The sequence below is a fragment of the Alosa sapidissima genome, chromosome 6 (genome assembly GCF_018492685.1).
Source record: "Alosa sapidissima isolate fAloSap1 chromosome 6, fAloSap1.pri, whole genome shotgun sequence".
Classification (NCBI taxonomy): domain Eukaryota; kingdom Metazoa; phylum Chordata; class Actinopteri; order Clupeiformes; family Clupeidae; genus Alosa; species Alosa sapidissima.
This window is the reverse complement of record NC_055962.1, coordinates 34,472,981-34,500,669: the sequence shown is the minus strand read 5'-3', so window position 1 is coordinate 34,500,669 and position 27,689 is coordinate 34,472,981. Positions and strand designations below refer to the sequence as shown.

General features: G+C 42.4%; 1 protein-coding gene across 5 annotated transcripts; it reads right to left on the bottom strand.

Moving 5' to 3' along the window:
- Nucleotides 1-92: 92 nt before the first annotated feature.
- Nucleotides 93-27,689, bottom strand: si:dkey-119f1.1 (uncharacterized protein LOC557127 homolog). Of its 5 annotated transcripts, none has more exons than XM_042095328.1 (29): nucleotides 27,583-27,689; nucleotides 26,748-26,904; nucleotides 26,521-26,638; nucleotides 25,420-25,525; nucleotides 24,898-25,034; nucleotides 24,434-24,495; nucleotides 24,236-24,316; nucleotides 22,614-22,715; nucleotides 21,553-21,672; nucleotides 21,184-21,282; nucleotides 20,210-20,356; nucleotides 17,420-17,508; nucleotides 16,497-16,661; nucleotides 15,498-15,676; nucleotides 15,157-15,355; nucleotides 14,881-14,995; nucleotides 14,398-14,561; nucleotides 13,870-14,005; nucleotides 13,660-13,740; nucleotides 12,287-12,457; nucleotides 12,030-12,167; nucleotides 11,546-11,691; nucleotides 7,574-7,699; nucleotides 7,353-7,458; nucleotides 6,877-7,029; nucleotides 5,926-6,023; nucleotides 3,116-5,061; nucleotides 2,975-3,023; nucleotides 93-1,087 (listed from the first exon to the last, which is right to left on the bottom strand). In XM_042095328.1, exons 2-27 carry the CDS (start codon nucleotides 26,886-26,888, stop codon nucleotides 4,959-4,961), a joined length of 3,282 nt encoding a protein of 1,093 aa, XP_041951262.1. In that variant the 5' UTR covers nucleotides 26,889-26,904; nucleotides 27,583-27,689; the 3' UTR covers nucleotides 93-1,087; nucleotides 2,975-3,023; nucleotides 3,116-4,958. The 5 variants fall into 5 exon arrangements, with proteins under 5 accessions (XP_041951262.1, XP_041951263.1, XP_041951260.1 ...); XM_042095329.1 differs by having other exon boundaries at nucleotides 2,981-3,023; XM_042095326.1 differs by lacking the exon at nucleotides 2,975-3,023.

Below are 27,689 nucleotides of genomic sequence, written 5' to 3'. Positions count from 1 at the left end.
TCAAGAGTGACAATTTATGTGACAAAATAAATCATTGCTTTTTTTTCGTTCAGTCAGTTGTATCAGTTGCATTTACATACAAATCAAACATGTGTATTGATGTGCCTTTATTAAAGATTACTCCACAATACAATTCTGTAATAGTCATCATATTTCCAGCATACTGACAGGTGTCGAGCAATAAAAGATCTAGCCTCACCACCGGTTGCACATTCAAAATCTCCCTTTTACCAGGCACAGCATAGACTAGAGTCTGTTACTCTAGTCCTCTGATTTCTGTCTTTCCAACTTTCTTTCTCTCTCTCTTAAGTGAAACCATTATAGTTTGTTAATTTACTTCCTCAAAGTACTTCCATAAACAATGACTTCCTTTCTCTCTCTCTCTCTGACTATGTAGCTGTTTTTGCTAAGTCAGGAGATATTACATGGCATAACTGGCAAAACTTGACATCATCACTAACATGAATGGAAGACATTGATATATAAACAACTTTTGCTTTTGATCAATGATTGAACATATGACTTATGTTCGTTCTTCCTCCTCTAATCTATCCCACAATCACAATCTCTACTTAGCATACACATTCCATACAAAATACAAATGTCTTCTGCTGTAATCAGTGTCTTGCTCAAGACATATATCAGTGAATAGTTACATATTAGTAGTGAGTGACTTTATAATTACAAGTTGCAGCTCAATATGAGTTGTGCCCTCTGACAGGGGTGACAAGCGTGACAGTATGAAAAATGTGCTCTTTTGACAAACCAGACACTAATCACCTTGCTTCTCTGGTTTTGGCAGGCTTGTGTCCAGGACAGAAATATTTAAAAACTGTTGTGTGATAAAAAAAAAAAAAAAAGTTTTTATTTTTTTATTTTTTTTGGTCCATTACAAGAAATTCATGAGTCAGTCCTTTATGGAATATTCTTTCTTTTAACATCCCAGATTTTATTTTCTTGTCCTGGCCTAGTGGAACTCTGGGACGACGTGAACAGCTGCCGAGACAGGGGTGGAGAGTCCAACAGAGAAGTTTTGAAGGCTGAACAGCAGGCATTTCCAGGAGTAGCTCAAGGCCTTTCTGACATTCTGGAATACAAGTGCATTGACTCCAGTGAATACAATCAAACAATCACTCAATTCTTTTAACATTGTATAAATTACAATAAATCTGCTTAAGTATTGCAGGTTGTCATAGTCCACATGCTCTAAAAATAGTAGATACATTTCATTTGAGCTCAGTTCAAATTAACTTTCAGAAAATATCCTGCCTCGGACAATGGCCCATAACTTGACCACTGGCCAGGTTCTTTCCTGCTTCATACAAAAATAAACAGCCTCATTTTTGGCTATTGTACATGGCTTTCCTTGGGGAGGAAATAGGTGTAACCTGTAGTGAGATGGAATTGTTTACTGTCATCAGTAGCACTACACACACACACACACACACAGATTTCATACACATGAACACGCACACAACACACACGCACACTCTGACACCCAATGGCCTATTTTATGTCCCAAACGTGACTGTGCACTCTGAAGAGACCGCAGGCTATTAAGACAAGAGGTTACTGAAGATAAAGAGGGAAAACAATACAAAGTCTTCAAAGTCTCAGTGTGGTCCAAAAATAGAGTATTAGAAATTAAACATTTATTCATTCATATGAATATTAATCAGGGTTTCATCCCTACTTTACAACTCAAAAAATGGCCATGCACACCTCCATGTTCAGACCACATACTGTACCTGTGGCTGTGTTTTGGACCAAACATAATTGTGTTAATGTTCTTCACTCATTTAAGTTGTATTGCACAATGTGCAATAAAACATTTTTATATGCAAAAGTGCAGCCTTTTTTCCCCTTTCTGATCAGTTATAAGTTTGGCCCAGAACATTTAAATACAAAAGTGACTGAGTGAAGCCTGCTCCTACCATACAATTCTCTTCACTCATTAATTCATCTATTAGTCACTAGAAAACAAACAAGAAACTGACCACAATAAACTTATCTGTATCGTCTATTGCTCAAATTAGATTAATCCTGCTCTCTTGCTATGATAGGCCAAATAGGCCTATAGTGCTCTGCTTCAAAGTAGAGATCACTTTCTTTAAAATGAATGACTTCTTTTAATGCAAAATCCAAGAATCATGCATGTGACATCCCACTCAAGTGTGTGTGGATTTGTTGTTTTTAATATTTAGTCTTTCATATAGAGTCCCTTCAAATCCTTATGGAAGGGCCTTCTTAACCAATGGTATCACTTTATGTGGGGAATGTGTTCATTGTAGTTCAGAATTTGTCCTTGCAGCAAAAGGCATCCTTGCACTGCACGTGTCTGCTAACAGCTATCAACAAACACACAATTTTAATTTTTCCATTTGTAATCACCAAATTTCCAGGCATCACTTTGGCAGGAAAATGTGGGTTTAAGGGTCGAATCCAGGGGTATGCAACCTGAGGCCGAGGGCCACATGCGGCCCTTTAGTTCCTCTCTAGTGGCTCCCTGGCTTCCTCTAAAAATAGAAGTTATAAAATATTTCTAGCAATTTCATATAGTTGTTAAACTTCAAGCTGTCCCAACACATTAACAGTTAGTGAAAGTATTATACTGTACAATACAGCACATATGCAGAGTATGGGGATTATGCCACCTGAGGCTAATAAAGATGGAGGTGTCTAAACTGATTTATTTTAAATGGTTCCCTCACCTTTGCGGCCCCAGACAGTTTTATTTTTGTCAAAGAAATAGCCCTTTTAAGAGAAAAGGTTGCCAATCCCTGATCTAATCCAAGCACAGATCATGATTAATGGCATGCAAAAACTGTTTCAGATTCCGCTGATTTTAAATATGTGGATACAATGCCTTAATCTGAAATATTAGATAGATACTTTATTATTAATTTCCATTGGACCGTAATATTCACACTCCTTTTGTCATTGATTAAGCTAAATAGGCTAGACGTATACTCACCCTTACCCATTTGACGTCATGGCTTGCGGATATTTTGCAAATGAAATATCTGAAAATAAACATTGCAATAGCTGCAGTACATTTGAACATAACATTGTTCAACATGATTTTACAGTTTAGTTTTTGAATGCAAAGCCATACCTTTCTGTACTTCTTGATTTTCTGTTTCTTTTTTATCTTCCTCTCCTCTTTTCTCCGCTGACTGATCTCGTCGTCTTCGCTCAGAGGCTGGTATTTCTCAGCCAAAATAGCGAAGTGAACTTCACGAGAACACTTCTCCGCTTTGCCCCGTCTCTCGCTCTCGTGACGCTCCTCCAAGTCGGGGTTTTCATCAACCTGCCGGCAGTACGACGGCCCTTGGCTCTCCCGAAATGTTGACGATGCTTCTCCATTTCCAAACAATCTTGGTATATCTATGTAAAGGGATTTTGGTTTCATGGCCTTGGTCCGAGAAGAGTTGCTGTCGCCCCTGCCCCATCCAGTTTCTGTTTACTGCCGAGGATTTCGCTTGGGGTCATAGTCCTACTGTTAGTTGATTGGACCGGACAACACAGAGGTGTAACCAGTGAGTGAACGCATGGCTGTGTTGACACATGCAATTGTTCAAAGGCATCCACTAAAGTATATCGCCATAAATTATCAACAGGTATTTAAAACAATTTTCGACTAATCTTTAATGGACCGTTGCAGGAATACTACACATAAATGAAAAGTCAAAGTTATGAACACAGGAAAAAAAAAGGAGTTTATTCATAACCAGCATTCTTTTAAACTCAAGGGCAACTACAATAACGTATAATAAAAACAAATAAAAATTATGACAAGAAAGAAAAACAACCTGTTATGAGCTGGGGCTCAATACTCAAATGAGACTGCTCATTAGGCTATAGCCTCAAGTACCATGTCAGTATGAGTCCTGGTTTTGAGTTAACAATGTCATCAGATGTTGATGAAGTCAAATGAGCTATTAAAAAGGCTGTGAGGCCAATTTTGAGAGGTTGCACCTGTCATTTACAGATGGCTCATTTAAGTGACAAACATATTCAAGAGTGCCGTCTCTGATGGTGCATACCAAAAGATAACCATACACAATCACTAAAGTGCATTCTACACATACAGCTCTGGAAAACATTAAGAGACCACTGCACATATTTCTGATGACATCCTACAGTTGCTGAGTGACATTTGAATGAGTTGACGGTCATATTCAAATTTGCATTGGTCTCAAATATGACAGTCAGCTCATTCGAATGTCACTCAGCAACATCAAAATGACAAAGAAAAATGTGTAGTGGTTTCTTCATTTTTTTCCCCAGCTGTATGTCCACATTCAACTCCTGAATACTGTATCAATGAGGAAGAGCAGCTAAACAAAGTAAATGATCCAGACTGTAATTTGTGCGAAGCACATCTGAGGTTGCACATATGACCCAATCTTTTACCCAACAGCAAGTTTTGTGCCACAGTCACAGTTGTATTGGTGTAATGAAAATGTACTCGGGTGTGCAAATGCAGATATTGTTATTTTGATATTTCAATGCTCATCTCCAAACCACTATGGAGCTCCCAAGGGGATATGGACTGTCTGCAATAATATCATGATACATTATAAACTGACTTTGCTTCTGGAATTTATAACTGAACGTATAATAACACTTTGAAGTTAAGATAACTTGAAAAAAAATTGTTCATGGAAAGTTTACATAATGATTTACCATTAACAAAAATACAGAACACAAAAGAACAGACAGTGTGTTTCTCTCACATCAAAATAAACAAGGACCATGTCTTTTAAACAATTCTCTACAGATTAAGTATTTCAAATATCTACAAAACATACATACAGAAGTTGTTTCTGAACTTTTCTTAAAATATTTTTTTAACTACTCCTCGTGTAAAGAAAGTCTAGGAGCATCATGTTTTCTTAAATAAAACATTTAACATTTAAACAAAACAACACCTAACATGGTGATACCCCTCGGGGCTAGTCGTCGGGGTAGTTGCGCTGTCCAAAGGGCAGGACGGTCTGGTTGCGGTCGGGGTCATTCAGACGCAAGATACGGATCAGGCTGTTGACTGGGAGGGAACTAAAAGACAGAGAACAGGAGTTTGGTGTGCATTAACATGGGTGAACACACACTTCTATGTATATTTTAATACACTTCTATGTATATTTTTAATGTACAGTACAGGCCAAAAGTTTGGACACACCTTCTCATTCAATGCGTTTCCTTTATTTTCATGACTATTTACATTGTAGATTCATCAAAACTATTAATGAACACATGTGGAATTCTTCAAAGTTGCTATTTTTTTTAAAATGTAATACCATATTCAGCAAGCCATAACTTGACAAATATTCATCTGTGGGCCAAATAACTTTGCATTTATTCATAGTTTTGATGCCTTCAGTGCGAATCTACAATGTAAATAGTCATGAAAATAAAGAAAACGCATTGAAATGACAAGGTGTGTCCAAACTTTTGGCCTGTACTGTATATTTGTTATCATTTATATCCATGTACTACTCTATGTGGTTATGCAAATTGCTACTAGAGGATAAATAAAGTGTTTTGAATTGAACTAAACTGAACTGAATTGAAAAGCTTAAATGGGAGTGTGGGACAACATCTATTTCAACACAGTAAGTCACAGGCATGGATGGACTAAGGACAGTTTAGGGCTGAGGACTGTAAGACAAAGCTTTTACAAACATTTACAGACTGCATTAAAGCAGCACAAGAGAGTTTGGGTCCAAAAAAATAACGAGGACTGTGATTGGCAAAGGACAAAAAAAAAGCAGAAAAATATACAGAGCACATAGGACACGGCTGTCGCACATGAGTCCCAAATCGATTTGCGTGGGTCTCATTTTCAGGTTGAAAAATCTGGAATTCCGTATTAATCCAGAAGAATCACATCCCTGAATAACGAGGCATGTGGAAGCTCACCTCATGCTCTGGGGAGTGAGGAAGATGAACTGTCTGTAGCGCTGACTGGACGCTACCTTCAGGAACATGTCCATGGAGATCCTCCGGTTCACCATGTCCTACAGTAGGGACAGAAGACAGCACTCAGTCAACTAGAAAAGCAGTTGATCCTCTGCGCTTCTGTGATCAACTATCTGGTGCGTCAACGGGAGAGGACTAATTGTAGCGAGAGAGAGGAGTTTTACCGGCGCAACACAGATCTTTAAACTTCAGATGTTTATTTTAAGGCATTAATGCGCCAACATAAAGGAACGTTTCAACGTTCTGCCACATCTTTGTCAGAGTCTAGTATACAGTAGCTCCCAGTCAACCTCTCTCACTCTGGGGTCGGGTAGATTTCATCAACAGGGGATTGATTTTGTATTCTAAAAAGTGGCAGTGTCAGTACAAACTGGATTCATAGATCTTGAGTGATTTACTGCAGTCCTGAAGGGAAGTACAGTTAGGTCCATAAATGGACCGTGACCCAATTTGTGTAATTTAGCCTCTGTTACACAACCAGGGGTGCGTTTCCCAAAAGCATAGTTGCTAACTAAGTTAGCAACTTTGTTGGTTGCAATGCAATTTCCCATTGGCAACCACAATAACCAACCAACAGGTTAACAACTATGCTTTTGGGAAACGCACCGCAGAATGGAATCAGCTTTAATTCATATTCGTTTAGCAGACGCTTCTATCTAAAGCGACTTACATGTCAATTCTATTACAAGGGGCATTGTCCCCAGAGCAACTTGGGGTTAAGTGCCTTGGTCAAGGGCACAATGGTGGAAGCCAGATTGAACTCACAACTTTACAGGCTACTGCATGCTAGCCCAGCTCCTTAGCCGCTACGCTACCACCGGCCCATTAACAGTGTGTAGCCTGTAACAGTGCCTCTGCATAGCGAGGTCAGATGAGAATGTTGCAGTGTACCATGTAGACGTCAAACTCGTCCAGGGCTCGGAAGGGCGACTCGGTGATGGACCAGAGTGAGAGGACGAAGCAGACGGTCGAGAAGGAGCGTTCGCCGCCCGACAGAGAACGCATGTCGCTCAGAGACGCCTTGTTTTTGCCTCCGGGTTGGACCTACGGTCGTAAGCAGACAGATACAAAGATGTGGAACACAGAGAGAGACAAATAGCAAACAGTACAGTACTTAAGATTTTTTAAAAATAAAAACGTTATATAAATATAAAATGTGATATAAATGTCATGCTTCATCCCAAATACTCTGAATAAAAGTGTCTGGCAGACTAATTGTGAATGTGAATCTGAAGGCAACAGGTTTAAAACCAGACAGATGGAAATGGCAGTAATGGACTTTAGAACAGGGGTGTGAAACTGATAAAAGGGGTACAGTAAGGCTGCCTTCAGGTTAGACGTGCTGTAGAAACCTGAGGTGGACATACAGCTATGGAGAGAGCTTTATTCTTGTGGTCGAAGTTCATATGGCCGACATATCCTCTCTGTGCCAGGGTCATGTCAAAGTAGTACTTGCAGCGCAGTGAATAGAAACTAAATGGAGGGAGAGAATTATCCAAGGTAAGTCATATAAACCAAACATATGCTGTAGGTGTTATTCTCCACCATCATGAATCCCCACATTTTGTGAAAAGGAAAGTATTCTCACCCTCTCAGCTTGGCGTAAGCTTTCTGTCTGTGATGGATGATTTCTGAGATCACCTCGCCAAACTTTTTAAGGATTTTCACTTCCCTGGTAGTTGTAGTGTATTTCTGGTGGGCTTCTTGATATTGCCTGCGAACACAAGATCCAATCGTTCGTTCATCAGGAAGGAACATAACTGCCCAGTCTTACGGCACTTACCAGTGGCACCATTAAGGGTGGTGCAGAGAAAAACATCAGTTGGGGAACACACAAAAGTTGAGACAATATTTAAAAGGAGACAGTAGGTGGGTATACATGGACACTTTTATTCGGATTAGAATCAGAATGGTGGCACAATCGGAATAGAAATGACACATATAAACACCTTAATCGGAATAAAGCTACTGATCCGATTAGAATTCGACTCGGAATGAAAGAGGTGGTGTATTCCGTTCTTATTCCGACTGAACAGCCATGTATAAGGTCAACAGGATTGCCCGCTGTAGCTCCTCAAGCAAAATCAAAGCAGCAAGGGCTAGTCCGAACAAAGATTCTAAAGCGCTTGAGAGCACCTGATCAGAATAGAACATACGATACCCCATGTAAACAGGTGACCAATCTTCTTTTTAATTCGGAATAGTTTAAATCACTGTTCATGTAAACCCACCCAGAGTGAGAAGAAAGAGAGGACAACCAGACGGAGGAGAGGCAGTTAAAGAGAAGAGCGAGAGAAACCCCAGAGGAGATTGTGCACGGGTGGACTGCAACCCCAGAGGAGATTGTGCACGGGTGGACTGCAACCACAGAGGAGATTGTGCACGGGTGGACTGCAATTACATGCTTTACTGACAACCATGGGGGTAGTTAACCCAGAGGAAGTGGTAAACTGCCTAATAGAGAAGCCCTACAGCAGGGCTATTCAACTACAATACCAAGTGGGCCAGACAGGAAACCCACTGGGTCTTCGCGGGCCGCCCAAAATATGGTGTTGCTAAAATGACTATTGTGACTATAAGAGACATGCGTTCAGCAGTATCCAGCTACATTTAATCAGTTCAGTTAAATATATTCACAAACACTGGATGTGGTGGACCTTCCTTTATTCTGAGATCAATAGGCTCTTAAAACAATTCCAAACAGACATAAGGTGCTTATAGAGCAGGTCCATATAGATTATGTGTGAAATAACCCAGTAAAACAGTATTATGGGATGGAATATATAACATTCATACCCAACTTCTGTCATAGCTCATAATTTTAAAAGAAACCAGTGAATCAGTATCCTGACAAACAGCATTTTAATGGCTTAATCAAGTCATAGGCTAGCTGTCATTATCATTCAACTTCTGGTCATATTTCATATTTGTAAAAGAAGTGGTTTTAGGAGATCCCGCACACTGCCCATTCCGCACGCAAAGATGTATTTGGATAACACAACGTTTCGGTCTCGGACTTTCAAATCAGTATTTACCTGATGAGGGTCTGAGACCGAAACGTGTTATTTAAATACATTTTCGCATGTGGAATGGGCAGTGTGCGGGATCTCTTCTAAAACCTCTGATTCACGACCCATGGTCATCTCCGGCGCACTTTGAATATTTGTAAAAGAAACCACAGGGAAACGTCCTGACAGACAATAAGCAGCATTATAATGCCTCAATCTGGTGATATAACTATCATACGCAGGGAGTACAGGTGTGTGTGGGTATGGGGAGTACAGGTGTGTGTGGGTATGGGGAGTACAGGTGTGTGTGCTGTGGGTATGGGGAGTACAGGTGTGTGTGTGTGTGTGTGTGGAGCGAGTACAGGTGTGTGTGGGGAGTACAAAGCTAAATCCACTGCAGGCAAATCCCTCCATTCAAGGCAATGACAAAATCAGTAGATGACGTGAGTTTGTGGAAGATTGTTGAAATGTGTGCAGCAGAGGCTGACATTGCAAGCGGTCCCATTCCCAGACGCAAATGTCAGCAATCTCAAGCAGACGCACAGACCCACCATTCAAAACGTGCTGCAATAGATTCCCACTGATGAGAGAGCGCAACACCAAGCCCCTTGCCATCACGTAGCCATACTACAATGGAGATGTGTGCTAACGATGGTAGGCTAAATGTTCTAGAAAACACATATTTAAAATTAAAATGTAGGCTACTTTTATGTAGTAGAACATTTTGAGTCACAAAGTGCCCTTTTATTGAGATCTAAACTTGCAGCCTAGTTATGGCCATGTAGTTGAAGTTGTGCAGGCCCTAGGCCCTAAGTGTTGTTTTTGAGCAGAGATTTGTTGAATATTTGGTTAAATGTTGGAGAACTTTGAATGATAGGGCTGTAGTCAAGACCACCTTTGTCGAAGTCCAAGACCAGGACTAGTCGAGACCAAGTCAAGACCAAAGAGTCCAAAGAGGTTTGAGTCCAAGACAAGACCGAGCCAAAAAGGTTCGAGTCCAAGACAAGACCGAGTCAAAAAGGTTAGAGTCCAAGTCAAGACTGAGTCCAGGACAGAAAAAAAAAAAAAAAAGTCTTATGCATGACAGTATCAAGACAATCATTCTGAGTTATTATTTGTTGATCTAAAAGCAAAAACAGTGTGACAACACCCAGGATTTGTAAGTATAGCCATTCCCCTTTCCCTCCAATATAAACATAATAAAGACACCTGGAATCGGTCGAGACCAAAAGCCATATTTGGCAAGTCCAGTGCCAGAGACCGAGACAAGTCCAAGTCCAAATGCCAATGAGTCCAAGACCATAGAAAAAACATTGAGTCCAAGACTGGACTCGAGTACAACAGCCCTGGTGGAGAGTACAGGTGTGTGTGTGTGTGGAGAGTACAGGTGTGTGTGTGTGTGGAGAGTACAGGTGTGTGTGTGTGTGGAGAGAAAAGGTGTGTGTGGAGAGTACAGGTGTGTGTGGAGAGTACAGGTGTGTGCGTGTGTGTGGAGAGTACAGGTGTGTGTGGAGAGTACAGGTGTGTGTGGAGAGTACAGGTGTGTGTGGGTGTGGAGAGTACAGGTGTGTGTGAAAGTACAGGTGTGTGTGTGGAGAGTACAGGTGTGTGTGGAGGTGTGTGGGGAGAGTACAGGTGTGTGTGGGTGTGGAGAGTACAGGTGTGTGTGGAGGTGTGTGGGGAGAGTACAGGTGTGTGTGTGGAGAGTACAGGTGTGTGTGGGTGTGGAGAGTACAGGTGTGTGTGGAGGTGTGTGGGGAGAGTACAGGTGTGTGTGTGTGTGTGGAGAGTACAGGTGTGTGTGGAGAGTACAGGTGTGTGTGGAGAGTACAGGTGTGTGTGGAGAGTACAGGTGTGTGTGGGTGTGGAGAGTACAGGTGTGTGTGAAAGTACAGGTGTGTGTGTGGAGAGTACAGGTGTGTGTGGAGGTGTGTGGGGAGAGTACAGGTGTGTGTGGGTGTGGAGAGTACAGGTGTGTGTGAAAGTACAGGTGTGTGTGTGGAGAGTACAGGTGTGTGTGGAGGTGTGTGGGGAGAGTACAGGTGTGTGTGGGTGTGGAGAGTACAGGTGTGTGTGGAGGTGTGTGGGGAGAGTACAGGTGTGTGTGTGGAGAGTACAGGTGTGTGTGGGTGTGGAGAGTACAGGTGTGTGTGGAGGTGTGTGGGGAGAGTACAGGTGTGTGTGTGGAGAGTACAGGTGTGTGTGGGTGTGGAGAGTACAGGTGTGTGTGAAAGTACAGGTGTGTGTGTGGAGAGTACAGGTGTATGTGGAGGTGTGTGGGGAGAGTACAGGTGTGTGTGGGTGTGGAGAGTACAGGTGTGTGTGGAGGTGTGTGTGGAGAGTACAGGTGTGTGTGGAGAGTACAGGTGTGTGTGTGTGTGGAGAGTACAGGTGTGTGTGGAGAGTACAGGTGTGTGTGGGTGTGGAGAGTACAGGTGTGTGTGTGTGTGGAGAGTACAGGTGTGTGTGTGGAGAGTACAGGTGTGTGTGGAGAGTACAGGTGTGAGTGTGTGTGGAGAGTACAGGTGTGTTTGGGGAGGGGAGCTACAGACCTGATAATAAGCTCTCGGTCCCCCTGCTGCTCCTGCTGGGTGTTGATGACGGCCCGCAGACGGCTGATCTCGAGGTCCAGGCTTTTCGCCGACTTCCTCACCTCCAGACGCTCTGGACAGATCTCCGAGGCCTTCGATATGGACTCCTGACAAAAACACACACACACAATGTTATTCTGTAAGATATTTTCCTGGCTCTGCAAAGTGACATTTTTACAGCACAATTCCCTGGGGGAACCTGAACCTGTACAGTGCAAGTGTAACCTGTGTTGTGTTGACCGTGCGGCTCAGTCCTGCACTCGCCCGGACTCGAGCCCGCAAACAGCAGCATGTCGGATTGGCTAGCTCTCCCACTACCACGACCTCAAGACTACATGCTTCTGTGAATGTGCTCTGATGCTCCATGCCAACAAGTATATACATGGGTATAGGTATATATGTGCATGTGCTATGTGGGAGTTCTTATGCTAGTATGGGAAGGTACCTTGAGTTCCCGCTCTCTCTGTTGAAGGTTGTTTTTAAGCTCCTGGATGTTGTTAATGTGGGCTTTGCGTTTCTCCTCGTAATGTTTCCTGTGATGTTTACACTTCTCCACCTCTTGATCACATTTGCTCAGCTCCTCCTGTAACACACACACACACACACACGTCAGTATGGACACAAAGTGTTCTTCATGAACCAGAGCGCTTCTGCTCCTGATACGTCCCTTCCCAGCATGCTCGATCAGCAGTAGCTACGCACCCTGATTGGCTCGGCCTCCTCGGCGGCGCTGGCGATGAGCTCTCGGTGCCGCCGGTAGTTCTGCTCGGACTCCGCTGCGGCGCTGCGCGCCACTTTCAGTTTCTCCTGGGCCTCCGCACACATCTGGCCAGACACGCTCAGCTTCTCCATGATCTCCTCCAGCTCCTCCTCCTACACACATGCAGCAGTGGACGTACAGAATGAGTACAGGTGACCAGGGCTCAGAGCCATGATGAGAGCAGAGTGAGTCTAGGTGACTAAGGTCCAGAGCCACAATAAAGACTGCAGAATGAGTACAGGTGACCAGGGCTCAGAACCATGATAGAGAATGCAGAATGAGTCTAGGTGACCAGGGCTCAGAACCACAATAAAGACTGCAGAATAAGTCTATGTGACTAAGGTTCAGAACCACGATGTAGACTGCAGAATGAGTCTAGATTACTGTTGACTCTGTTGGCGCTGGCCCAAGGCTTTTCCCCGGTCTTAAACACTGGTGCGTGACCTCAGTGTTGTGTTTCCATAAGGAGCTGTACCATCGTAACCTGACTCTCGCCAGATGAATTTCGTTCCGCTTAGCGCCGCCTAGCTTCACTCACATCCATCTGGGACCTCTTCCATTGAGAGTGATTTCTGCAACCGACTTTATGGTTCAGCCAATCAGGACGCAGGGCGGGAGTTTCATAGATGTGACATAGCGTAGAAGCGACTGAGAGACTGTTATCAGCGTCACGGGTTGGCTTCGATGTGAGTGGTTGAAGTAGCATGGCTTATTCAATCATATGCAAGCATTTTTTGATTAGGCCCAGCCTTCTGAAGCAACACTCCAATGGATTGGTCCCAGATGGATGAGTGGAGCTAGGCGGAACGAAATTCATCTGGCGAGAGTCAGGTTAGTACCATCGGGGACATTAGATAACATTGCTAGAAACTTCTAAACAGTGCTTAGCAATGGCACCGCAAGTATACGACAAATGAATTATTTCATTTAAACAAGTCATCACATTGTAAGAACCTGTATCCTTAATTATTTTGCAAAGTTTTTATATATAAGTAGATCGTTTTTCTTAACAAAAATAAGAAAAGACACTTATATTGCTAGGCAACCCTAAACAAATGCTACCGGGCTATTTTTAAATTTTTATTGTTTCGTCGTATTCCACGGCCCCGGTCCAGCCTCAAACATGGAAATCTAAATAGTCAGAGGCTTTACCCCAGACACCGGGGTTTTACCCCATAGTGGAAAAGGGCCATTAGGTTCAGGAAAAAAATCAGAAAACTTGTTTTATAAGTGTATGTGTATGTGTGTCTGTGTGTGTGGATGTGTTTGTGATTGTGAGGGTGTGTGTGAATAAGCAGGTATGCTGGGTACTAACCAGTGGGACCAGGTCCTCAGACTGAGGTTCCTCCACATTCTGCAGTTCACTGATCTCCAGCTGCAACCTCCTGGATTGGTTCTGGAAAAAGAGGACTCATCAGCAAAAAGACACAATTTACCACCTGCCAATTATGTGTCCTGACCAAGAGACACCGGGCAATTAGCCGATGAGTGTCTGAGATAAAAGGGTTAAAGGTGAAAGGTCAACCTTGACTTTGGTGCGTTCATCATGGGTGGTCTTGAGCAGGGCGTTGTTTTGGCGGATCTCGGCGTCTAGTGTCTGCTTGTGCTGCCGGAGGCGGGTCAGGTTCTCCTGCTGGCTGTTAAGGGACACCTGCAGATGGCTGTATGGAGCGAGGAACAGACAGACACAGACAGACACAGACAGACACAGACAGACACAGACAGACACAGACAGACACAGACAGACAGAGACAGACACACACAGACAGACACAGACACACACAGACAGACACAGACACACACAGACAGACACAGACACAGACAGACACAGACAGACAGAGAGTTTGAGTCTGTGTGTGACAGAGGGGTAAGAATGATCTACTCTTCTATTTAAACTGGAAACTTTGCACGCGGGAAAGCTTTTCACATTTACAAAGTTAGGGAAATAGTCACCAAAAAACATAAAATCTGTGCAAGTTAATTAAAGTAATAATGCTCACATTACAATGCATAGGGGAAAAACAAGAAAATCCTCATAAACACACACACACACCTGATCTCTTCCTCCACATCTCCGCCCAGAACTCGTGCCCTTGCGTTGGCATCCGTGGAGTAGTAGCGGTTGGTGAACACCTGGTCGCCCGTCCCGGTGAAGGCCTCCCGGCAGTTCTGGGGCGGTCGGTTGTGCTGCATCACCCTTCTGGCCTCCGCCGTGTTCTACACACGCAAGGACGGGAAAAAAAAAATAACAACGTAGCAATGCCGACATTGTGCAAGCACCTCACATCATCTAATCTTCATCCTCATAGCAATGCCGACATTGTGCAAGCACCTCACATCATCTAATCTTCATCCTCATAGCAATGCCGACATTGTGCAAGCACCTCACATCATCTAATCTTCATCCTCATAGCAATGCCGACATTATGTAACCACATCACATCATCTAATCCAAACTTGACACAACAAATTAATTACTCACATTAGGTCAGGGATTCATGCACACACCTGCACACACACACACCCACACACACACCTTAATGACCAATATGGTCTCGATCCCCCTCATGTCGATCAGACAGTTGGCCACATTAGGGTCGTCAATTTCCAGAGCCTGCAGCACACTGAGGTACTGTGGGTGATTGACAGCCCTAAAAGCAGAGTTCAAAAGGTCAACTAGGCCACACACACACACACAAAAAAAAAATAGTTGCTATGTGTTGTCTTCTGTGTTTGGCCATCAAGAAGCAGGTGCTGTTATTAAGGTGTGTGTAGGTATGTGTAGGTGTAGGTGTGTGGTACAAGTGCTGACCTATGGGAGACGTTATAGAGCGCATCACTGTACTGGCTGACTATGATGGTGGGTCTCTTGTCCTTTAGGTATCTCATCGCCAGTGCCTGTAGATGGCGCTCATCTTGATGGTTGTCACAGCAGAACGCCATCAACAGACTCTTCAGACAGCTCTCCACAGCCATAGCCAGAGAGGGGTCCTTAAGACGGATACAGTAACCTACAACACAACATAAACACGTTAGGAGACAAGCATTATGCCTGCTTGAAATGTTTGTGTTTGTGTGTGTGTGTGTGTGTGTGTGTGTGTGTGTGTGTGTGTGTGTGTGTGTGTGTGTGTGTGTGTGTGTGTGTGGTCTAACCCAGTGGCCCGACAGGTTTCTTCCGGAACACTCCCTTGTTGTAGGCCTCGTCGATGGCGTTGAGCAGCGCGGGCATGTGCTCGCCAAAGCGGCGGATGCGATTGGTGCGGCTGGCCTCCAGTTGACGGAGGCTCTGTTCCTTGGAGTTACACGAGCGCTGGAGGTCCTGCTCCTCACGCCTGAGGCACAAAGACCACACACACACACACACGTTACAGGAGCGTTGGAGGTCCTGCTCCTGAGACACAAAAACCACACACACGCACGCACGCTGGAGGAAGACCAGGGACAGGAGGCGGGAGACAATGGCAGAGAACTCAAGTAAAAAAAAAAAAAAAAAACTACAATAAAATCTAGGGGAATAACAATAGCTAGACGTGTTTGACTGCAAAAGGAAGCCGAGACACCATCTCCGTCTACTGAGGATGGGTAAAAGGGAGATGAGGAGAGTAGGACACCACTGAGAAGAGAGAGCGAGTACAAGATGTTACCTTACAGATGAAAGGACCAAAGTGTCAATAGTGAGAGATGTCTGTGTTTAGATGGACTGGTAGATGGGTGGAGGATGGAAGGGTGACAGGGGGGGGGTTGCAGACAGAAGGAAGAAAGAATGCATGAAAGGAGGGACATAGGAAGAGAAGTAGAGGGGAAGAACGTGTTTTGGAATATTGCAAAGGTCACCCTGAGCTGTGTGACGTTTTTACAATCCCCTGGTGGACACCATTGTAAACAGCTGTACAATAAGGGTCACACCTTCACCAGGGTTTTTTTTTTTTTAATCCACAAAAGCAACTGCCAGCATTAACAAAGTAAGATTTATATCTTCCTCTTAATAGTTGTTACTCGAAACAACTATTCCCATCACCCACACCCTGCATCCACAATTAGCCCTGCTGCCACAACAACCTCTACAGCCATTCTTCTGTTGCCCCCTTGCCCCCTGAATGTTTCATTCCCTGGGTGCGAGACTTCGAGTCTGCGGCGGTAGAGAGCCCTGACCTCATCTTGTCGAGGTTGTCCTTGGCGGCGGCGACGGCCTGCTGGAACTGGTCCAGCTGCTGGGTCAGCGTGGAGTCGCGGTGCGCCAGGTCCTCCAGCTCCAGCTGCAGCCCTGCCAGGCGCGCCTCGCGAGCCTGGCTGTCCGCCGCAGACGCTGTGCTGATGCTGGAACGACAACAAAAGAGTATGGACAGATCAGCGTTTAGAGATCATCTGTTCGACACCTGCGAGCCTTGCTGTCGGCCGCCCACGCCTGCCTGATGCTAGAATAACAACAACAACAAAAAAAAAGTGTACGGACAGGCATTTAAAGATCAGCTGTTTAGAGACACATTTGAAGTGCTTTGTTTACTTAAGATGTCAACATCTCTTATTTTACTTTTAAATGGTGTACAGCTGTTTTCCTTGGTTTTGACTTTTGTTTTTACTGTGATGACCGTCAATGTTTGTGTGTTTTAGTTTTGTTTATCTTCAGAAACTTTCAATAACAGTTAATTCACACACACACACAAAAATATGTCAACAGTTTTGAAAAACAAAAACAAAAAAAACAATTAGGAGCAGGACGCACCTGTGCTGCAATTGCGCTAGTTTTTATGAACAAAAGCAATAGAGTGCAACATTTCCTGTTTTTAGGTCTACTCCTTAAATAGTAACTGCCAATTACTTCCGATAATTAACAGACTATACGCACAATACGCTAATGTATAATTATAAACATTGTACATATGCAATATGTTCGTATTTAAATGATATTTACACAACACACAAACAACACAAATACCCACAATATTTTTCAGTGCCTAGTCAACATCCACCTGACATCCCAGAGCCACCTACACACACACACACACACACACACACACACACACAACACACACAACACCTGATAGAGTTTTACACACCTGTGGTCACCCTCTCACCTGAGTTTGAGCTCATCTATGCGCTTGGTGAGCTGCTCTTTGTCCTTCTCCAAGTCCCGCTGATTGGTTTTCAGCTTGTGGCTGCTAGCCTGAAGACAAGGTGGTCATAAAAGATGTAAGAAAGGCAAACAGACTGCAAAGCAGAAACCAATGTGGGTTTGGAGTTAATCCCTGTAATAATAATAATAATGATAACAATTAATAATAATGTTTATAGTCCACAAATGTAGAAATTTGTCTTTGGCTTCACAGGTTATTAAAGACACAAATGGACATGGAAGGAAGAAAGGCAAACCAATCTGGAGCTTACCACCGTACCCAGTGGGTTTGGACTGAGCCTACACCTAGGGCCAACATTTAAATACCGTATGGATTACTCACCACCGTACCCAGTGGGTTTGGATTGAGCCTACACCTAGGGCCAACATTTAAATACGTATGGATTACGTATGGATTACTTACCACCGTACCCAGTGGGTTTGGATTGAGCCTACACCTAGGGCCAACATTTAAATACCGTATGGATCTAGAGTTCACTAGCCTGACGTAGCCATACTTAAAATTTTATTCAGAATTTGAGTCTGGAATCAGAGTGTAGGGATGTGATTACGGGGCGTGTTTCAACCGATAAAGGGAGGGATAATGCCTCTGCACACAATTGGATAGACCTAACCAATCAGACCAAGGAAATAGCCTACCGTGAATCCTAGTGGCCAACATATCCTTCTTCTAAATAATATTCAAAGAGGCTAGTCAATGGAACGAGTCCAGAACGAACTTCCAGGACTCAAATTTTGTGGCCGGGGCTAAGTTCGGACTGGCTTCCAGGCTAGGAGTTCACAACTGTACCCTGTGGGTTTGGATTGAGCCTATACCTAAGACACACCACTTTCAGATATTGGGGGTGTTACGATACATATGCAAAAAAAAAATACATGTCATCTCATCTCAACTATGGGCGCAGCCATGTTTGTAGTAAGGTTGTACGTCCACCTCTGGGTACCCTCAAGTACTCCGAGGTAAAGTGGGCGTGTCTGCGCAAAATGCCGCAAGAAAGCTGGGTAATTTACACTTTCCAACTCGGGCAATGGATTTACACGTCTAATGGAAAATCCATTGTGTGCTCATTGTGTGCTTCACCTCACTGTATGCTCTGTGTGTATCACTAATTCACAGATGGGATAAATGCAGAGACCAAATTCCTTGTATGCGCAAGTATACTTGGCCTAATAACCTGATTTACATCTGATTTACAAAAGGCAGAGAATGTCCAAAGTTTTGGGATCATTTCAAACAAGACAACAAGGTGCAATGTGCAAAGCAGAACTGGCATACCATAACAGCACATCAACGATGATTCAACATCTGAGCCGAAGGCATCCAGTTGTTAACACCAGCTCACCAAGCATAGCCGACACAAGGCAACATTGATGTTTAGCTGATTTAATGTATGACGTATGTAATGATACTTGCGCTAATTAGAACGTAGGTCTACAGTATTTTTAGCAGCTGTAGCCTAATGTCGTGAGTTGATATGATGTTAAGTTGTGGAAATTGAAAGTAGTAAACTAATTCATGTTAAATTGCAAGTGAGCAATACACCAAAAAAGTCCTCATCACAATCACTCACCTCTGTCCCTCACACACACACACACTCCATTACTTTACAGCAGTGGTCCCCAAACTTTTTCTTCCGAGGGCCAGCTTACTATGCCTGGCTCTAAGAGAGGGCCAGAGACTCGGAGTATATCAGTAACCATAAATAGCTAACCTTAGTCGTATATTCCATTACATTTAATCTATAGGCTATTGCAATTTAATACCATTGTTAGCTGTGTTTATATTGCCATGCCATATCAGTGTGTAACTCAAATTAAATAATACTAATAAACTTTTAGTATAATAGACTTTTGCATTCCCAAAAGTATATTTTATTAAAAATGGGTGAACTCTGAACTCTGAAAATGTAAAGTTCTCAAACTATGAGAATTTTATGAAGCGCTGAAGTGGTCTGAAATGACCACCATTCTAACTTTTACTCACCTGAACTTGTGACCTCTTTGTAGGCCTATGAACATTTGAACGAGTGAATACAAAATAGAAATAATTATCCCAGAAAGTCCCAGAAATATGACTTGAATAGAAGTTAGTTAGTTATTAACAATTAATTGATAAACTTTTACAATACTTTTGAGCACTAATGCAGTCAGCATAGGCCTCTTACATTGTTTGCAGGAAGGCCTACATTTCATTCCGTTTTTGATGGCAAACGTGAAACAGCGCCAAAATAACCACTAGTGGACAAAAAGAATATTACATGTGTACTGTTAAGACTCGCCATAGAGAATGAATGGGGGAAATTGCGGAGGTTATAGTTTGACAATGTCGTACTCCCGTGCGGGACGGTTGCTATATACCACAGACATGTTTTGGGGGGCCACCCAAAATGAGGTGGCGGGCCGTAGTTTGGGAACCACTGCTTTACAGCATGACATTTGTTGTGCATATTAAGAAATTGCACTTAATAAAGCAGATTTCTTTTTTTAATCCGATTCCTCGATTGATCAATTAATTAAAAAAATAAAAAAAAAGTAGAATGCAAAAAAAAAAATCAGTAGAATGCACGATTCCAAAAGACAGCTGCAGCCCTAAAATTTGCAGTTAATAGGTAAGCTTTAGTTAGACTTTGTGATGAAAATCGATTGAAAAAAAGCTTTTAGTCTTTATCAGTGTATGGGAAACTGGCCAATGTTTCTGGTGTGTGTGTGTGTGTGTGTGTGTGTGTGTTACCTCTACAGCCTTGACCGCTCGGTTGCGCTCCTGAACATCACTGCGCAGCTGGGCACCCTGCGGCCGCCGCTGCTGCAGACGCTCCGTCACCTGTTCCAGCTGCTCGTGCTGCTCGCGGTACTTCCTCTCTGCTTCGTCAACCTTTGCCTACGCAAAACAGGATCGTCACAACCGCTACAGCTCTATACCGTAATTTCCCAACTATAAGCTGAGGTTTATACATTGATTTTGCAAAAATTTCTTGGGGCAGTTAATATGGTATTAATATGCTTTTGTTTTTTAACTTGCATAAAACACCGTCCTGCGGTTTATACACAATGTGGCGAATACACAGGAAATTACTGTACGCGTGTTTAAAACAGGGCTTAAAGCTAGGAACATCCCTGTGTCTGAGTTTTGAAGAAGTCATGTGACAGTAGACATTTTTCGGTGACGGCTGTTTTTAGGGCACAGGTTAGGAGATGGGATTTAGATCACTGAAACTGTGGAGTAAGTGACGGGTCAATTAAAGCCATCCTTACACCAGAAGACTTTGACAAGATGTGGGAAAGATTCTTGAATGGGTTTTGGGGTTGTAGTCGAATGTAATCATTATGATACATATTTTCTTCTGAGATACTTGAAATGTAAAATTCAAGACTTTTCCTCAGTGGTTCCTTGTTGGTGGAATGAGTCCTCTCCATTCCTCTGATAGTTTTGGGTCTTTCAAGAGGGGTTTAAAGGCATATCTGTTAAGTATGCACTTAATTAAGTGTGTAATATATTATAGAATTTGTTTATTTACATTAGGCTATTGATTGATTGACATTGTTGTTTATTATTGCTATTCCCTTAATGTAGTCTTACCAACTTTTTAAAACGGTTTATTGTTAATTTAGCTATTGTATTGTTTTTTTTTGTTTTTTTGTAAGTCGCTTTGGACAAAAGCGTCTGCCAAATCCCATAACCATAACCATGCAACAAAAAAAAGATACCTTCCATTCTGCAACCTTCTGGTCATATTTCGGTGTTGACCTCTCTTCAGCCTCCATTCGATCACTCATAGGGCCTAGCTCCCTCTCCATTTCATTAACCTACACAAACACACACACTTTTTAACAAATAAATATATAAACAATAAAAATGTCTCTAATGCCATTAACCATCCAGTTACAGTACATTATGAGACACAGAGAATTACCCAATGGATGAGCTAACTGTATGCTATGTAATTTGAAAGGTGAAAGGTCACCTTCACAGCTTTTGCTGACTGGTTATGAACACCTAAATCCTCTAAACAATGCCGCACTACTGTTATGCTTAAGGGCATTAGTGCGCCGTGTGTGTTTAAATGAGTCACTAACCAACGCCCAGGCCATTTGGTTCTTGAGGTTGTCTAGCTTTTTGTTCATTTCTTCCAGCGAGGACAAACCCTTGTACTTCTCCTCCTTCTCCTTAAACATTCTCTTCAGCTCCTCCAGAGTCTAGGGCAGGCAGACCAGAGAAGTGGACTTACACAATGCAACACATCAAATATAACCAAGTGCTATTAATCTTATATTAAGATACAAAATCTAGTTGGTATTGTTTTTAGTATAAAGACCTACCTAACGCTCTCTCATTTTGACTAAATTTTATAGGACTTTTACTTATTTTAAAGCATCTTATCAAGACAAATTTGCTTAACATACTGGCAGGCAAATTTGATTGTTTTCATGATGAGACGTCTTAAATTAAGTCAAATGATTTTACGAGAAAGCACTAGGTAAGTCTCTTTATACTAAAAACATTTCCAAATTTTTTATATTATATACTTTAATTACTCTTCTGCTGTTAAAGAATGTGTTTGTCTTGTATGTATGCTGCTGAGACCTTGAATTTCCCCTGGGGATCAATAAAGTATCTATCTATCTATCTATCTATCTATCTATCTATCTATCTAAATAGATTTTAATATAAGATTAATAACACTTGGTTAGATAAACTTTTTTTGCAGTGCATTCTCTTGGTGTGTTTTGTTTAGAAATGGGCAAAACATATTAGTTTAAGTTTAAAAGTCAACTGTTGGCTCAAGTTACATGGGAGAGTCAAAGGCAAAACACTGCTCGGCTGACTAACTCTAAACCAGGGAAGACTCCAGAAGGAGAAATACTTTTAGAGTTATAAAAAAAATCTATAATTTACCTAGTTCATTACATAATTACTCAGTTAATTGAATTACTGTGTAATTGAAGTAATGTTATTTTATTAGTACATCATACTATTTACTGCATAATCATCAAAGAAATTCATACATCTATAAGTCCACAAAATAAAATGACCTCAATATTATCTATACAGAGGTCTATTTCTGACTTGATGTTAAGTTATGTTAAAGGACATGAGTGAAGTGATGTTAAAGGACATTTGTGAATCAGGGTCTGACCTCCTCATGCTGATCCACGGTGTTCTGGGTGAGACCTTGGGTCTTGATGATGTAGTCATAATCCTCGTTCATCTGCTCCAGCTGGGTGGCCTTCATGAAGAACTACAACACAACCAGTTCATCAGCTGGCGTGGCCTTCATAAAGAACTACAACACAACCAGTTCATCAGCTGGAGTGTGCTCCACAAGAACATTCTTTACCGCCCAAACCAATACGCTGATCTCACATCAAACACACTGACAATGATGCCCGACTTACTGACTGCTGTGATGCCCGACTTACTGACTTCTGAATAAACTAACAACTATGACCTTCACAGGCAAAACAGCCGACACAGTATGCAATATGGTCACAGCATCCTAAGACTTACAAAATTGGCCATATAGACATTGTTATGGCTAGGTTCACATTTCAAGGCCAAACCAGACTTATTCACTTGATGTGACACATATCTGATGATGTCAAAACAGTGTGAACAGTGCAAGTCACATGAAATCTGACTTTTTCCATTCTCATTTGGGCCACTTCTATATGTGGTACTAAATCAGATACAGGCGTGATTTATTTTTATTTTTTTTGCAATGCGACCGCAGTCTGAATAGTTATCGTATTTCATGCGACTTTTATGTCAATCTTAAAAGGCACAGTCAGGGATTTCGCAAGAAAGTTGCGTTTGTTTGTGTTTATGTTTACATTCATTAGCAGATGCTTTTGTACAAAAAAACAAACATTATATTTTAACCAAGGACCAAACGATACACACCAGAGAAATCAGTATTGCCAGAGAAATTCCACACAGGGTTTGTTTTCTTTGGGGGACAGGCTGCCCTCACTTAGTTTGTTTCCAGTTTTCGGAGCCTGGGCTGCCTATATAGACTGTTTTTTTTTTTTTACAGTGTACTCACAGAATGAGTAGCTAGAGGTCATGAGAGGAGTGCTGAATGTGACAAAAATGTTATGCCCTTTAAATCACATAAAATCCCTGACTGCGCCTTTAATAGACATTTGCGCTGGGAGTAATGCGGAGTGAATGCTGAAGGTGGTCTTTTGTTGAGGCCTGACGGTCAACAAACGACCGTCCTGACGGTTCCACGGGATGCAAGGGGTAAAAGTAACATGCATCATTGCTTATTGCCAGAGTGTCTCGCAGAGACAATTCCATTGTGCTCTCGCGAGAACTCTGGATTTCCAGGGTATGACGCTTTTGGTCCTTGGTTAAAACACAATTCTCATAAATCTCTGTTTCAAATGGTTTCACCTAGCTCGAGTAGCAGAAAGCCATAGCGCTACAGTCTTGGGGGGCATGAACATGGGGGCTCATGAGCATATGAGTGTGGTGCTATGGCTGTGGAGCACCAGCGAAGTGGGGAGCACCCTCTCTGATGTGGTTTATGGCATCACTCAGTGGAAATGGAAGAGAGCTACAAAGGTAGTCAGTCATTCACAGTCAGGCTAGCTGCGTGCTGTGCCTGTGTTTGTTTGTTGTTGTTGCCACATTAATAAAAGCAATGTGAACAGCCACACACACAAAAAAATCAGATTTGAGCAAAAATTCCCATTCCCAAAATTCCCATTCCCAATGTTCAAGCAATAAAAGTGTTTTCCAGAGCTCAGGCTCTACCTTGTATTTATCCGCCTCCCCTTTAGAATGTAGGAAATGCTTGCTCATCTCCTGAGTTAGAATGGACACGGGGTTGTCCACCTGGGCACAACAATCGACAGGAAGTGCAATCGGTTATCAGGAAACAGCATCACACTACACAGAGATGACATAGCGATATAGCAATGGCACTGATAAAGATGGCTTATCCCTAAGTACCTGTATGTTGAAGAAATCCAGTATAGAGATCAGCTCATCCTTCTTCGAGGAAATCAACTGACCTGGTATAAAAAATATGTTTTGCTTGAAGTTGGTACACATGTAGTTTAGCTACATAAACCTTCTGTAACTAAAGCTCAAGTACAAACTGGTCAGTCTAGCTTTCAGTGCAGTGTTAAAACACAATGTAGTTCTTCCACCTGAAAATAATGGCTTCAAACTAAGATTTTGCTGATACACAGACTGTCAATACTGATATGGACGCCTGACATTGCTCTATCCAGGTCTGTTGACCCTTTTTGTCAGTTCTCAACCTACTGGGTACCCCCTTAGTGCTTAATGGGTACCGGGTACGTTAAAAACTGATAGAAAGAGGAACTCCTAAATTGTATTACTTCAATATGTTGGAAACTACCAGTGCTGAGGTTCTCATGGATTGTGTCTGTGGGCATAGCCGCCTTTACCGGTTTTACTGCGGAGTTTATACGTCCTGAGGCCTTCACTGGAGATGCGCAGATCCAGAATAATGGACTCGCCGTAGACCTCGGGCTTAAAGGCGTCGTTCCCCCTGTTTTTTATCGTGATGGACACTTCAGCAGAGCTGGGAACAGAGACATGTGTGCTTTAAGAGACACTGCTGACACTCCAAATGCAGCCGTCAGAAATACACACACACACTAATTAGAAACATTATGGTTATGGGATTTGCCAGATTATCTTACATAATATATTACTGGAGTCACATTTTAATTCTATACACCATAATCAGTTAAGACAAATACCACATACCTAGAAGATGAGCTCATATACTACTATCAGGACAGACAAATCATTTAAGTGAACAAAAAAGATGATGCAAAAGCTGACTTTGCCTTTCATTTTGAGAATGGAGGCTTGTTATTGGATTTGGTTAGTCTGTTACTGTTGCCCACTGTTACAGGGAAACAGTGGGCAACAGTAACAGACATCTCTGCCTCTTTATTCACCTTTCTCCCTCCTTGACGAAGCATTTGAGTGAAGAGCCTCTGCTGGTGGTCTGAGCATTCCCCCCCAGTGCCACAATAAGGGCTGTGAGCACAGCACTCTTCCCACCTGAGGACAGACGCCTCAAAATTAAGATGCGCGCACACACACACACACACACACACACACACACACACACAAACACATATACACGGACAAATATTACCCGTTCACGGACCCACAAACACAGACACTACTATGCTACTTCCCCCCCAGTGCCACAATAAGGGCTGTGAGCACAGCACTCTTCCCACCTGAGGACAGACGCCTCAAAATTAAGATGCGCACACACACACACACACGGACAAATATTACCCGTTCACGGACGCACAAACACAGACACTACTATGCAACACAGCAACGCAACTTAACAATACAAAATATGTGTGTTGGTATATATAATTTGCCAATTTGGGGGGGTATGCAACACCTTACACACAGAGGAACAAAAAGTTAGATATTTTTTAAAGATATCCAGGGCAAATGCAATGCAAATGTTTAATTTAATCCTTGACTTTCCTTACTGCAAAGAGTAGTGCATGCTAAGCCACCCTAAATAGGTCCTGTATAGGTGCATATTCTAATCAGTGGCCAATGGCCTAGTTAATTAATCACCAATCATGTTATAGAGATGCATGGGCACATACTGTAGGCCTACTGTACATTGATACAATAAAACATTACGTTAATCCTACCACAAAAAAAACAAGATATTTCCAATTCCTCATTTAAGCCATATAATGCAATGTTCTAAAATAAAAAATGTATATACATTTACACTGGAGCAGAGATGTATCTACATTTCCACCACGTCTACTAGGACTTACTAGGACTAATCTGGTCAGTGCCAAAGAATCCCATGTCTTGAATTGAATGCAAAGTGCCTTGCAACAGCTGATACATATCACCCCGTTAACTCAAGATGGTACATAAAACCCTGTACATGGCACATGAAAATCACACAAATGGGCTATAACAATCACGTGTGTGACATGACAGAAGTGCATGTGAGGGTTACAAGACAACATGAGAGAAAAGGCGGATAAAGAGAAGGCCTCACTCACTTCCATTGTTCCCAACCACAAAATTGACATTCGGTCCGAACGTGAAGGGGCCAAGATGTGCGTGGCACATGAAGTTCTTCAGTGTGATGCTCTCTATAATGCCCACATCTCCCGTCGTCTAAACAAACAAGTCAATTTACGTCAAAAATACAGTCGACAGAGTGCAAGACAATAGATTACATGCAAGATAATGTAATTCGCAAAGTTGATTCGTTTGAAAGACGTACGGAGACTGAAGACACGGGGTCAGCTTCAAGTTCAGAAATTGTTGGAAACTCCAAGTCTTCATCGTCGTATACTTCTGGTTGAGAAGACCGTGACCTCTTGTGCTGACTCTCTCCCGTAGACTGAATCTTCCGTTTGGACATCTTTACGCAAATTGCTCTGTTGGTAAGGATTAATGTGTTACTTGATTAATGTTAACATTGACAATTCAGTAGTCGTTGTTGTGATCTGAGTTCCTGTCAAATAGGATGTGAGCTAAGGCTTTCGTTTCTCCGGAAAACTCCCCTGACAGTGGTGGTGCCCCAACAACTTAGGTAAAGCCACAGCAAACCATCATAACATGAACTGACAACCTAAGCCAGCAAACAGACACAACTTCAACAGAGGTAAAAATTAGTTTGTCTAAACTAAACGGACGTGTAAACAGACACTTATCAATTGTGATATTTCCAAATATACACCTTTACATAACACAACAATGCCAAGTCCCCAAGCCTAATTTCCATGGGAATCAGTCAGCGTACGCTTAACTTCTAGACTTGGTCAGTTAACTTATAGATCTAGAAAGCAAACCTATCATAGCATACCCTTAGGTTTAACTAGGAATACACGATCCTGTGTCCGTTAACATTACTATTATTTTTTTGTTTGCCGATTTACCAAACGTTAGCCGATTTAGCTAACGTTAACTGCACTAGCCGTGATGTGTTATGACGTTAGCTAGCTGACATTGACTAATCGCAACGTTAGACCTTCTCAATATAGACACAAACTTAATCTCATCAAAGTTCATTTATAATCTTGTTTAAACCAAATTTCAGGAACACAAGAGTTTACTTGATAGGAATCCAGTTGTCCAGAGTCCGTCCTCTCGTCCATTCCCGCGCGTGCAACGTCAAACCACAATGTCATCATCTGTGCCCCGCCTATCAATAATCTTTGCC

What these genes read in the sequence shown, in the direction of transcription:
- si:dkey-119f1.1 (XM_042095328.1), bottom strand. Translation starts at nt 26,888, where the DNA reads ATGTCCAAACGGAAGATTCAGTCTACGGGAGAGAGTCAGCACAAGAGG. An exon ending in CTGAGGACCTGGTCCCACTG is followed by an intron (nt 12,458 to 13,659) that starts GTTAGTACCCAG and finishes GCATGTGTGTAG; the next exon opens with GAGGAGGAGCTGGAGGAGAT. An exon ending in ACGAGTTTGACGTCTACATG is followed by an intron (nt 6,024 to 6,876) that starts GTACACTGCAAC and finishes TCCCTACTGTAG; the next exon opens with GACATGGTGAACCGGAGGAT.